Genomic DNA, 13,914 nt, shown 5'->3' with positions numbered 1-13,914 from the left:
ACCTTTCGGTTACTGGCCCAACACTCTAACCACGAGGCTACCTGACGCGCCTAGTTGACTGATACCCCATTTCATTGATCCCCAATCCTTAGTGCAATATGAATGTCAATACGCACAATAGGCTAACTGGGGAGGTGATTTCCCACAGTCGAAGTCCCGCAATAGGAGCTACGAAAGGCCAAACGCAAATTCCACTGTGTGGCTAATCCTTATTGTGGCTAGCTTCACAACACATAACCCCGTCCGGTCAAGCCATACCAGACAGACGAAGCTAGCTGGCTGCTTATAACGTTAGCTTTGGGCAACAAACAGGGTAGCTGGCTAGCTAGTTATTTCAATAGGAAAACAACAAGTGGCTACCTAGCTAATACTTCCTCACATGGATTCCTAAATTATTGCTAAGAATATTGAAAATTACTGCAATCTACTGGTCATTGTTTTCAGGCTGGTTTCATTTGTGCTAGCTATGTACCAAGCTAAAGCTAGCTACCCCATAAGTTGCTAATAACGTCTGTATCAAAGATATTTGAAAACATTGTTTACCCTGCTCGTTTGATCCTGATCTAATTTCAAATGCTCACACAGACGTTTTCCCTTTCAGTCGAACAAATAACGCCTTATTACCAACGCAGTATTGTACAGCAGTGATCATAATGGTGGCGCTTGGCTTGTACATGCAAATTCAGCACACACAACATTCTATAATATAATTGTGTTATTTGACGTGTCAAATTAAATGTGTATTTATTTTTTGACACGCAAAGACCCAAACTGCGTTCGACAGAATTCTACTGCCTGAAAAAGTATATACGCTTCTGATGCGGCACCGTTTTCACTAAAAACTCTCAGGATCGAACGTTGAACCAAAACCAGCAACAGGTCTTTAAAAACAATTTGATTGGATATTAACAAACGTAAACTACCTCGCCTACCACCTACATACATTCATTGGCTAGATCGAAAGGAGGCGGGATTTATGATAGACTAGTCGTCGTCGCAGGGGAGGAAGAGCAAGACGGCCATCTTCGTGAGGTCGAAAGATTGCGTGTTAAGGTAATTCTTCAAGTAAGGAACTTAAAAATATATAAACTGCACAACGGTATACTATATGTGTTAATAGTCAAACTGTTGTTGAAATATGGACGGCAAAGACGGCGGTCAGCTTCAACCACAGTCGTTTCTGAGCTAGCCAGTCGTTAGCTAGCTTGCTGGCTTACAACTTCTGTACGTTAGCTAGCTAACAGTCTGACTGCTGGAAATGAATGTGTTTTGTGGCGATGATATTGCCACTGAAAAATAACATGCAATGTTTGCTTGCTAAGAATAGTTAACAACCTAATGAGCTCCTGGGTCATCATTCGTGTCTTCTTTTTATGATGAAACAAGCGCTTTTCTTCCCTGGACAGGCAAGGCAAATTGTGCGAGTTTGACTGTGACAAGATGTGCTCGATTTAGCTTGGAAGGCTAGCCGGGTGGGCGTGGTGTAAATGTTTGGGACTAGTCCATCGGCTGGCACGTCGGGCTGTGACGTAAATCGAGTGCACATACTCTTATTTAGTGCAGCAAGCACAAATGTAAATAGTATGGACCATAATAACGAATGAATGCACACGGTTTAGTATTTGGGAATTTGACTACAGTATAGGTACCTTCATTGTCAAATAATCAGTATGTTTCATGTTATTAATTTATTTAACCCTTAAATACATTATTTTATTCAAACGAATTAGTTACCATATACGTTCATGTGTAGGGTATGTCAGAGAATGGTTTATCAATAGATGACTATAATAAATGTTTTCCCCCTCAGCTTTCCAGCTATCCTGCTCAGATGCCTAGACACTGCTCTGCAGGTGGATGCAAATCCCGTGACACCAGGGAAAATCGTAAGGCTGGCATTACCTTTCACAGGTAAGTGGATCCAATCTAATTTTACCTAAGCATTAAGACTGTGGCCTCTATTTTCAGCTGGCGCTGAGGAGGCGCAAGTGTCAAACGCACGTTAGTTTGCAATTTTGTCATGGAAAAATTGTCGCGCTGGCATTTTCAAGCTCTAACACCAGGTGTGGCAATTTACCTGTACAGTGCCTTGCAAAAGTATTCATCCCCCTTGGCGTTTTTTCCTATTTTGTTGCATTACAACCTGTAATTTAAATGGATTTCATGTAATGGACATATATAAAATAATCCAAATTGGTGAAGTGAAATGGAAAAAAAATAACTTGTTTTAAAAAAATGGAATGGAAAAGTGGTGCGTGCATATGTATTCACCCCCTTTGGTTGCACCAGATCTTATTTAGGGGCTTCATAGCAATTACCTTCAGAAGTCACATAATTAGTTAAAGTCCTCCTGTGTGCAATCTAAGTGTCACATGATCTCAGTAAAAATACACACACCTGTTCGAAAAGGCCCCAGAGTCTGCAACACCATGAAGACCAAGGAGCTCTCCAAACAGGTCAGGGACAAAGTTGTGGAGAAGTACAAATCAGGGTTGGGTTATAAAAAATATCAGAATCTTTGAACATCCCACGGCGCATGATTAAATCCATATGGCACCACAACAAACCTGCCAAGAGAGGGACTCACAGACTCTGGCGCAGGCATGCCGCTAGCGACCCACCTCGACAATATCTGGTGAAATTGCAGAGCGCCAAATTCAAATTACAGAAATAGTAATAAACATTAATGAAAAAACAAGTGTTATACATCGGTTAAAATATTAACTTCTTGTAAATCCAGCCGCTTTGTCAGATTTCAAAAAGGCTTTATGGCGAAAGCATAACATGCGATTATCTGAGGACAGCGCCCCCCACACAAAAGCATACAACATTTTCCCAACCAAGCAGATGACTCACGAAAGTCAGAAATAGCAAAACAATTAATCACTTACCTTTGAAGATCTTCATCTGGTTGCAATCCGAAGGGTCCCAGTTGTTTTGTTCGATAAAGTCCCTCTTTATATCCCAAAAACTCAGTTTTGTTGGCACGTTTTGTTCAGTAATCCACTGGCTCAAAGGCAGTCAAAACATGCAGACGAATACATCCTAATAGTACCGGTAAAGTTCGTCGAAACATGTCAAACGATGTTTATAACTAATCCTCAGGGTGTCAATTATCTAAATCGATAATATTTCAACCGGATAATAGCGTATTCAATAGAAAGGAAAAAGAACGAAGGTCGCACACACAGTCACGCACGCAAACCAATACTGCATGCTTCCCCAGTCCCCTAACCAAAAGGTATTTTTCTTCGTCATTTTTCAGAAAACAAGCCTGAAACCATGTCTAAAGACTTGACATCTAGTGGAAGCCATAGGAACTGCAATCTGGGCCCTAACCAATTACATAGTCAATAGGCATTCAATGGAAAACCACTCACATCAAAAAAAATCCCACTTCCTGGATGGATTTTCCTTGGGTTTTTGCCTGCCATATCCATTCTGTTATACTCACAGACATTATTTTAACAGTTTTAGAAACTTCAGAGTGTTTTCTATCCAATGCTGAGTATATGCATATCCTAGCTTCTGGGCCTGAGTAACAGGCAGTTTACTTTGAGCATGTCATTCATCCGAATTTCCGAATACTGCCCCCATCACTAAAAAGTTAATCAGAGAGGCAACAAAGAGACCAAAGATTAACCTGAAGGAGCTGCAGAGCTCCACAGCGGAGATTTGAGTATCTGTCTATAGGACCACTTTAAGCCATACTCTCCACAGAACTGGGCTTTACGGAAGAGTGGCCAGAAAAAAGCCATTGCTTAAAGAAAAACATTTGCAAGCACGTTTTGTGTTTGCCAAAGGGCATATGGGAGACTCCCCAAACATATGGAAGAAGGTACTCTGGTCAGAGGAGACTAAAATTGAGCTTTTTGGCCATCAAGGAAAACGCTATGTCTGACGCAAACCCAACACAGTGAAGCATAGTGGTGGCAGCATCATGCTGTGGGGATGTTTTTCATCGGCAGGGACTGGGAAACTGGTCAGAATTGAAGGAATGATGGATGGCGCTAAATACAGGGCAATTCTTGTCTTCCAGAGATTTGAGATTGGGACGGAGGTTCACCTTCCAGCAGGACAATGACCCTAAGCATACTGCTAAAGCAACACTCGAGTGGTTTAAGGGGAAACATTTAAATGTCTTGGAATGGCCTAGTCAAAGCCCAGACCTAAATCCAATTGAGAATCTGTGGTATGACTTAAAGATTGCTGTACACCAGCGGAACCCATCCAACTTGAAGGAGCTGGAGCAGTTTTGCCTTGAAGAATGTGGCAAAAATCCCACTGGCTAGATGTGCCAAGCTTAGAGACATAACCCAAGAGACTTGCAGCTCTAATTGCTGCAAAAGGTTGTTCTACAAAGTAAGCTGTATAAAGCCACTGTATAATGTCAGCTCGCTTGCGCTGAGGTGGCAGATGCGGCAATATTTGAGGTGTGTCCTTAAAAACATGCACCAAAGTGAAAATTTCATGCAGCACTAATGGGAAGTTTTAAGACCCACAAAAAGGTAACAGTAACGCAGTTAATAATGGCATGTATTTTGAGAGTGGCAGCGTAGCCGATCCAGCCATGATACACAGTGCCCATGGAATGAGAAGTTTATTTTGTACTGGTGATTTTCATAAGCTTGTATTTAGAAACCAACTAAGGGTTTCCCCCCATTTTGTTTAATTTGATTAAAAACCAAGCATAGTCTACCCTCCCCTTTAATAAATGCTGGTTTAGCAGCATCGCACAGGTGTCTTTTTATCCTGGCCATTAGCCAAGTAGCCTATGAATAAAGGGTTTTAAATGGTCTACCTTAATATTTGAAATATTATGGAGGTTTTTGCCCTCGTGCTTTTTCATTATTCACAATTCACATAATTTTGCTTGTTCATCCCCATTTTCAAAGAGCGCCCCTTGTCGGATTACCAAAGACGTGCTCCAGTCCAAACTATTCAGTCCTCCTATAATGCCACTGTTTTTTTTAAAGAATCTGCCTCGCACATAGGCAACGATACAATTGACAGGAGCCTATTATTTTGTATAGACGTGTGAATGTTCTGCGTAAAGATATTTAGGCCTGTGAGTGCACAGAGTGCCTTGGAACGAGAGAAGCAATTAATCCTTTTTATGACCGATCCTATTTAGAAATAACAGGGTTTTAGTCAAATTAAAAGAGTAACTTATTAGAAAGATTCACCGTTTATGGTGTGAATGTACATGGCTCGAATGTAACGCTATTTCTGGAGAAGTGCAAATATGATCTGTAAGATGGTTCCATGATGTTTATAAAACATTAATGTTATAATGCTCGCAAATGTGAGTGGCCATTCCCTCTGTCTTTATATTGGATCTTTATCCAGCCCCTTTGAAAAGTTTGGATGTGCATCAAACCCTCCATAGTCTACCATAGATACCTCTATAGATACCTTGTCTGTGTTATACGCGCACAGGGAGCAATTATGATTTATTTGTGTTAGATTTGTTAAAATAGAGCCCTGTGACTTGTACTGTGCGTTCGGAAAGTATTCAGACCTCTTCCCTTTTTGAAAATGTTGTTGCGTTACAGCCTTATTCTAAAATTGATTAAATTGGATACCCCATGACAAAGCAAAAACAGGGTTTTATAATTTCTTCAAAATGTATAAAAATAAAAAACATCTAGAAGTATTCAGACCCTTTGCTATGAGACTCGAAATGGAGCAAAAACCAAGCCTTGAGGTCGAGGAATTGTCCGTAGAGCTCCGATTGTGTCGAGGCACAGATCTGGGGAAGGGTACCAAAAAATGTCTGCAGCATTGAAGGTGCCCAAGAACACCGTTGCCTCCATCATTCTTAAATGGAACAAGTTTGGAACCACCAAGACTCTTCTTAGAGCTGGCCGACCGGCCAAACTGAGCACTCGGGAGAAGGGCCTTGGTCAGGGAGGTGACCAAGAACCCGATGGTCACTGACAGAGCTCTAGAGTTCTTCTGTGGCGATGGGAGAACCTTCCAGAATGACAACCATCTCTGCAGCACTCCACCAATCAGGCCTTTATGGTAAAGTGGCCAAACAGAAGCCACTCTTCAGTAAAAAGCACATGACAGCCCATATGGAGTCATGGTCTGATGAAACCAAGATGGAACTCTTTGGCCTGAATGCCAAGCGTCACGTCTGGAAGAAACCTGGCACCATCCCTACGATGAAGCATGGTGGTGGCAGCATCATGCTGTAGGGATGTTTTTCAGCGGCAGGGACTGGGAGACTAGTCAATATCGAGGCAAAGATGAACGGAGCAAAGTACAGATAGATCCTTGATGAAAATCCTGCTCCAGAGCACTCAGGACCTCAGACTGTGGCGAAGGATCACCTTCCAACAGGACAATGACCCTAAGCACACAGCCAAGACAACTCAGGATAGTTTAGTTTTATTTTATTTTTAATACATTTGCAAAAATGTCTAAACCTGTTTTTTTTCTTTGTCATTATGGGGTATTGTGTGTAGATTGATGCATTACTTAATTATTCAAAAAGAAATTATCAGTTTTAGAAGGCTGTAACGTCAATGTAACAAAGTCAAGGAGTCTGAATACTTTATGAATGCACTGTAAAGGATTAGCCTTCTATGGCAGAAAAGTTGTGTTAAGTTATGAACTGGCAATCATCACCAGCCCACTGTTTTGGAAACTCCAAACCCATTTGAACATTTGTATGTTTGTCATATATACAGAAGATTTTTAACCTCTCTGGGATCAGTGGGACGCTAGTGTCCCACCTCGACAACAGCCAGTGAAATTGCAGGGCGCCAAATTCAAACAACAGAAATCTCATCATTAAAATTCCTCAAACATACCAGTATTATACACCATTTAAGATAAACTTCATGTTAATCCAACCACAGTGTCCGATTTCAAAAAGGCTTTACGGCGAAAGCACACCATGCGATTATGTTAGGACAGTGCCTAGCCACAAAAAAAATATACAGCCATTTTCCAGCCAAGGAGAGGACTAAATTAATCACTAACCATTGATCTTCATTTGGTGGCACTCACAGGACTCCATGTTAAACAATAAATGTTTGTTTTGTTCAATAAAGGTCCTCTTTATGTCCAAAAACCTCAGTTTAAATTGGCGTGTTATGTTAAGTAATGCATTGTCTCAAATAACATCCGGTGAAATTGCAGAGAGCCAAATCAAATTACAGAAATACTCATCATAAACATTGATGAAAGATACAAGTGTTATACATAGGCTTAAAGATAAACTTATTGTTAATCCAACCGCTGTGTCAAATTTCAAAAAGCCTTTACGGCGAAAGCACACCATGCGATTTATGTTTGGTCAGCGCCTAGCCACAAAAAAAGACATTTTCCAGCCAAGGAGAGGACTCACAAAAGTCAGAAATGGCGATTTAAATTAATCACTTACCTTTGATGATCTTCATCGGATGGCACTCACAAGAGTCCGTGTTACACAATAAATATTTGTTTTGTTCGATAGAGTCCCTCCTTGTGTCCAAAAACCTCCTTTTTGTTTGCGCGTTTAGTTCAGTATTTCTAATCAATCCTTAGGGTGTTTTTATCATAAATATTCAATAATATTTCAACCGGATAATACCGTTTTCATTAGAAAGGAAAGAGAACGAACAGCGCGCTCACAGACGTGCTGTAAACAACTCATGGCTTTCAGCTGAGCCACTTACTCTGTGTTCTTATTCTCTCCCCTTTCACAATAGAAGCCTGAAACAACTTCTAAAGACTGTTGACATCTACTGGAAGCCTTAGGAAGTGCAATCTGACCCCACAGATACTGGACATTGGATAGGCATTCACTTAAACTACAAACTTGAGAATTCCCACTTCCCGGTTGGATTTTTCTCAGGTTTTCGCCTGCCATACGAGTTCTGTTATACTCACAGACATTATTTTAACAGTTTTGGAAACTTTAGAGTGTTTTCTATCCAATACTACCATGCATATGCATATCCTAGCTTCTGGGCCTGAATAACAGGTAGTTTACATAGGGCACCTTATTCATCCAAGCTACTCAATACTGCCCCTGTTCCCAGAGAGGTTTTAAATAAACACAGACCTTCTACTTAACCATGTATTACTTTGCCATGCACATTATTGCAAGTCTTCATTAAGTTCCTGTGGTTGCCAGGTTGCCAAAGCGCGGAACCCCACGCCGGGACCTATGGATTGTCAACTCGCACCGCAAGGGCCCACAAGGCCAAGGGCCATGGGACCCCCAGAGCAACTTCATCTATTTCTGCTCCAAGCACTTCACCCCAGAGAGTTTTGAACTCTCAGGAGTCAGGTATGTAGTGTCTTTTCCAACTGATGGAGGGCAGTGTTTACCTCAGAATTCCAAAGGTTAGGTGATAATGTACTGTATCTCTAGTGCCTAGTTTCCACTGGAAAAACTTCAGCCTAACTGTCATGGTGATTATGTATTTATGGTTAGTGTTATAGTCTAACTCTTTAATCAACATTTTTTGTGGATGTCTATAAGGACTGAAATGAAAGAAAATGCAATAAATTGCAAAGTAAGCTTAGTGCTGTTGATATTGATACAGAGACACTATACATAGAAAAGTATATTTGAACAACCCTTCAAATTAGTGGATTTGGCTATTTCATCCACACACGTTGCTGACAGGTGTATAAAATCAAGCACACTACCATGCAATCTCCATAGACAAACATTGGAGATTGCATGGCCTTTCCAACAATTAAACTGGTCAACTGTTAGTGCTGTTATTGTGAAGTGGAAACGTCTAGGAGCAACAACGGCTCAGCCGCGAAATGGTAGGCCACACAAGTTCACAGAACGGGACCGCCGAGTGCTGTAGCGCCATCTGGCAGTCTGACAGATGAATCTGGGTTTGGCGGATGCCAGGAGAACGCTACCTTCCCCAATGCATAGTGCCAACTGTAAAGTTTAGTGGAGGAGAAATAATGGTCTGGGGCTGTTTTACATGGTTTGTGCTAGGCCCCTTAGTTCCAGTGAAGGGAAATCTTAATGCTACAGCATAGTGACATTCTAGACGATTCTGTTTTTCCAACTTTGTGGCAACAGTTTGGGTTAGGCCCTTTCCAGTTTCAGCATGACAATGCCCCCGTGCAGAAAGCGAGGTCCATACAGAAATGGTTTGTCAAGATCAGTGTGGAAGAACTTGCACAGAGCCTAATCGCCTAACATCAGTGCCCGACCTCATTAATGCTCTTGTGACTGAATGGTAGCAAGTCTCCGCAGCAATGTTCCAACATCTAGTGGAAAGCCTTCCCAGAAGTGTGGAGGCTGTTATAGCAGCAAATGGGGGACCAACTCCATATTAATGGCCATTATTTTGGAATGAGATGTTCGACGAGCAAGTGTCCACATAGTCCATGTAGTGTATGAAAATATACGGTATGTAACAGTGCATCAAGGATAACTGCCAGCATTTTAAATGATCGTCATCTTGCCTTCTAACTTTACACAGTGGGTACCGAAGGCTGAAGGACGATGCATTGCCCACAGTCTTCGAAATGGTCATGCAGCCAGGAGGAAGAGGAGGGGGGGAAACTCTTAGAGGAAAGGGCAAACAGAATGTCATAAGCCTACAGACCAGGTAAGAAAATGGAATAAATCAAATGTATTTGTTATATTGTCTATCATATATATGGAAGTACATGTAGCACGGTGTGCAATTTGATTTTAGTCGTACACTTTATGATTAGAAACGATGAGTCACTATTGTACATGTAGATCAGAGCTGGAATGCATGTTAAATGTCATCTTTCCTTTTTAAGGAGGTCCCGCTCTCTGAAAGTGGAACAAAACAGCAAGAATGGCGCACAACAAGAAATTGAAGCGAAAAATATAGTTAATGGAGAACAAGTTCAGGGCTCTGAGACACCCAATGGGGAACCTAATAACCGGATAGAGCTGGGAAAAGCTCAGGCCCTCCCTTCCCCCCAAGGAACGTCTGCGCCGACTGTCGAAACACCACAGAGTTCCCCTCAACAACCATCAGGCTCTTCACCCGGAGACCCACCTGGTTCTCCATGCTCTCCTCGTCCTCATTCCCCATCGCGCTACATGCTGCGCCTACCCCCACCTCCTGGCTTCTACCTGCCCAAGGAACACAACTATGCTCAGCATTGCCCCCTGGTGTGGCGGAAGCGTTACGACAGGGCCATCGACAGCCTGGAGAAGTCTCTCCGTCTGCTTAGTGCGGCCAGGCGGAGGGAGAACCGGCTGCGGCATGCGCTCCTGCGTCTCAGAGAGAATCGTCTGAAACACACCCTGCTTCGCTCCCGGGACGGAGCTAAGGGCAGGGGAGGTCGAATACAGGGGTTGGAGAGGAGAGGACATGGAGATAAGGCAGGAGGTGCCAGCCTGGCTGAGCCAGAAGAGACTGAGATGGATGGAGTGCCAGAGGACTTGGGGCTATATGAAGATGGACCTGGGGAACCGATTGACTGGGGAGGGCGGGTCCGGACTACAGAGACTAAAGCTGGGTTGGAAGAGGAGGGAGGTTACTGCTTCTACTGTGGAAGAGGGCGAGAGGACGATGCGGTAAAAGTGTCCAGGGGAAATTCTCAGATAAGGAAAGGTGGACAGGGAACTATGGATGATGGCTCTTGGAGCTCTCAGGTTGATGAGGGGGACAGAGATGGTCGAAGAGGAAGACGAATTCCAAAGAAGGCTCGAATTCGAAAGGTTGGAGAGGCCACAACATATGCAGGAGCGCCACAGGAAAGCTACTACTATCACTGTGGCGCGTCTGAGAGTGGTGAAGATGTGCAGGTAGTCATGGTGGAGCTGCCACCTGAGAAAGGGGTGAAAACTGGGGTGGAACTTCACTGCAACCCTCAGCTGTCCATCCCCCTGTTGCAAACACAATCACCGGTGGGCCTTCAGCAGATGCAGCCCTCAGGCAGAGCAGCACTGCAGGATACCCACAGCCGGGTTCAATTCCTGCAGCCTTGCCCAGCCTCCCAGCAAGGGTTACTCGTCACAGACCTGAACTCAATAGAAGCAGAGCCAGTGGACAGCCAGCAGCAGCTGGAGGAGCCGGTGTTCTGGATGCAGGAGGGCCAACTGCTCTTAGTGCCTGTGCCCTCTGAAGACTGGCTGAAGGGCACAGTTGGGATGGAGGGAGTGGCAGAAGAGGTGGGAGCACAAACCATATTAGTGTCAGAGGTGGGATTTCCGAGAGACTTGGTGGAGGAGAAAAAGGGGCTGTGCTTGGAGGGTGGGGGTACAGGGCTGAGGGTTATATTGCCCACTGATGGACAGGGAGGCCACCACTCAGACATCAGGACTACTGTGGTGAGCGGTGACGTGAGGGAGCGGTTGAAAGAACACTTGGAGGGGTTTCAGCTCCAGCTTAGCAGTGAGTTTATGGACTGAAGGCTGTATCATATTAAAGAGACAAAGTGTGAAAGCCTTCATGTAGAGAGTGCAAAGGTGTCAGCATACTGTTGCGTTTTATATACATCAGCTAAGATGGTGGAATGTTAACTTATAACTTAAATCAGGTTGTAAAGTCAGCAGAACCATTTAGCAGGACAAATCAGTCATTCATATTCTTACCAGCTTGTTAGCCCAGAATGCAACCCAAAATGCTTCATAAAAATACAAAAACATTCCATTTACTCCACTTAGGCTTGTGTAGTAGAGCAGTGGTTCCCAAACTGTGGGGCGCGCCGAGAGGTCGGTGGGGGGCGCAAGGTGCAATTTCGAAATTGGGAAGTGCATCATCAGTTCCTCTTGTCATGTCAGTCATTGCATACCTTAGAGAGCTATTTATAACTTGTTAGAAATCAACTCGCCCATGTCAGCTAACTTTTTTTTTTAGCTAGGTTTTTTTAACCAGGCAATTTCTGTTGTAATTGTGCCCATAAAAAATAGACGTGGCGCACGCATGCGCAGGGGGTGCGCGTGATGTTCCCCAATGCAGGAAGGGGGGGCCTGTGTGAAAACGTTTGGGAACCCCTGTAGTAGAGCATATAAAGTGCAATTGAAAACATTTCAAAGCATACATCACAGAGTTAATGAAATACATTGTAAATCATGCTCAGTTACACTTTTCATTGCCTGTACATACAATTATTACAGTATTAATAAAATAACGTATAATAATTTCACCATCTGTAACCTTAAGACTTTGTTCATGCTTACACATTTCATGTAACTGATTACATTTGGCATGTATGTAATTTATACCATATTACAGGGGCTGCCAAAAGGTTGCTGGAATTGATATTTTGTTATTTTAAGACATTTCTATTAGTTTATTCACAAAATAGTACAGAAGTGTGTGGGTCACTGCAATGATCCCAAATGACTCAAAATCTAGGTACGCAAAACCCATCCAAAATATTGTCTTGGGCAATACGGTACAGCCAAAATAAGTGAGAAAATCATGTTAGATTGTATTAAGTGGAACATCCCTTTAATTAGGGTGCCCTGTCCTAAACAACATGCAACAATCGGCTCACAATCTTGTTCCTCTGTCTTTCCAGACTTGGAATGTTTTTTTTCCCAAAAAATGTGTTCTACCTTTACCCCTTCAACTGGTGGTTTGATTATTCTTCACACTCAAGAAACTAGTGGCAACCTGCTATATTTAACATTTTAAGCAGCTAAATTCATGCGTTGTGGGCAGTCTGTTTTAACTTCGAAAAGGCCTAGGCCTTTTCTCATTTAGAAAAAGTCAGTTCTCCACCCTCTGTGCTCCATCCTCTGACCCAGAAACCGATAAGTGGTCGAGGAGATGTCAATTTGTCTGTAAGTGAACGGAAGTGTCCCCTCCTCAATAGCCAAATCTCATCGAGAACAGTGTGTACCCTACCTGAATCCTTTGCGTTAGACTTTTGAAATCTAGGGCTTTTTCGCAATTTTCAATTCGTCCGTCCTGTCTCGCCTCCTTTTGAAAAAGGTCATCGAGGAGAGGCGGCGAAGAGAGGGAAAGTCAACGAAAATGTGCTTGTATGAAATTACTCGCGTCATCAGGCAAATTCCGTTTATAGGGGTGGATCCCAAAATAAATACGTAAAGTGATGCAAACAAATTTAAGTTAGCAAAATATAGGTAACACGATAAGCAGTGGTGGAAAAAGTATCCGATTTGTCATACTTGAGTAAAAGTAAAGATACCTTGATAGAAATTGACTCAAGTGAAAATCACCCGGTAAAATACTACTTGAGTAAAAGTCAAAGTATTTGGTTTTAAATATAAGTATCAAAAGTAAATTTGAATTGCTCAAATATACTTTATCAAAAGTATAAATCATTTTAAAATTCCTTATTATTAAGCAAACCAGATTGCACCATTTTGCTTGTTTTATTTAATTTTAATTTACAGCCAGCCAGGTGCACACATTAATACCCAGTTGACTACATTAAAATGGTAGAAGCACTCAATGGTGCTGTCCATCCTTATACAGCCTTTTGGACCCTAGAGGCCTTTATCATTATCTATGGGTAGGATACACTTGACTAGCCCCAAAGAAAGGTGGCTATTGAGGAAGCCTACTTGGTGGCTTTCCACACAACCCCCTCATAATTGTTCCTCAGTCTTTAAAGGGGTCATTTGATTGCTACATTTGACTTTTTAATTTCATGATATATAGCCATTGATTCTTAAAGATTAGAACTTAGAAATGCCTCATGATCTTAGTTCAACTGTCCAACCCCATCAACCCAAAGTGTATGCTTGTTTTACTCCTTTGTGTGTAAACAATGTGTAATTGTAAACCCTGTATAGCTTCAACATTGTTACAAATGTAAAAGTATATCATGGTTGGTCAGTCCTTGCATACATAGGTCTATGAATTTGAGTGGTTACATTTGTCTATTCCAATTCCTCGGCTGTTTACCGAAACAGTGGCGGGGACCCTGCTTTGTTATTGTTTGAACTGCAGATTGCCTCTTCAATCGAGATTCGGTAAT

General features: G+C 42.5%; 1 protein-coding gene across 2 annotated transcripts; it reads left to right on the top strand.

Annotated features, from left to right (window-relative positions):
- The first annotated feature begins 932 nt into the window (after window positions 1–932).
- thap7 (THAP domain containing 7) lies at window positions 933–12,212 on the top strand. Of its 2 annotated transcripts, none has more exons than XM_029731926.1 (5): window positions 933–1,065; window positions 1,811–1,911; window positions 8,132–8,287; window positions 9,456–9,584; window positions 9,766–12,212. In XM_029731926.1, exons 2-5 carry the CDS (start codon window positions 1,832–1,834, stop codon window positions 11,369–11,371), a joined length of 1,971 nt encoding a protein of 656 aa, XP_029587786.1. In that variant the 5' UTR covers window positions 933–1,065; window positions 1,811–1,831; the 3' UTR covers window positions 11,372–12,212. The 2 variants fall into 2 exon arrangements, with proteins under 2 accessions (XP_029587786.1, XP_029587785.1); XM_029731925.1 differs by having other exon boundaries at window positions 974–1,053.
- The last annotated feature ends 1,702 nt before the right edge of the window (window positions 12,213–13,914 follow it).

Source organism: Salmo trutta, chromosome 34, assembly GCF_901001165.1.
Source record: "Salmo trutta chromosome 34, fSalTru1.1, whole genome shotgun sequence".
Classification (NCBI taxonomy): Eukaryota; Metazoa; Chordata; class Actinopteri; order Salmoniformes; family Salmonidae; genus Salmo; species Salmo trutta.
This window is presented reverse-complemented; position numbering and strand designations above follow the sequence as displayed.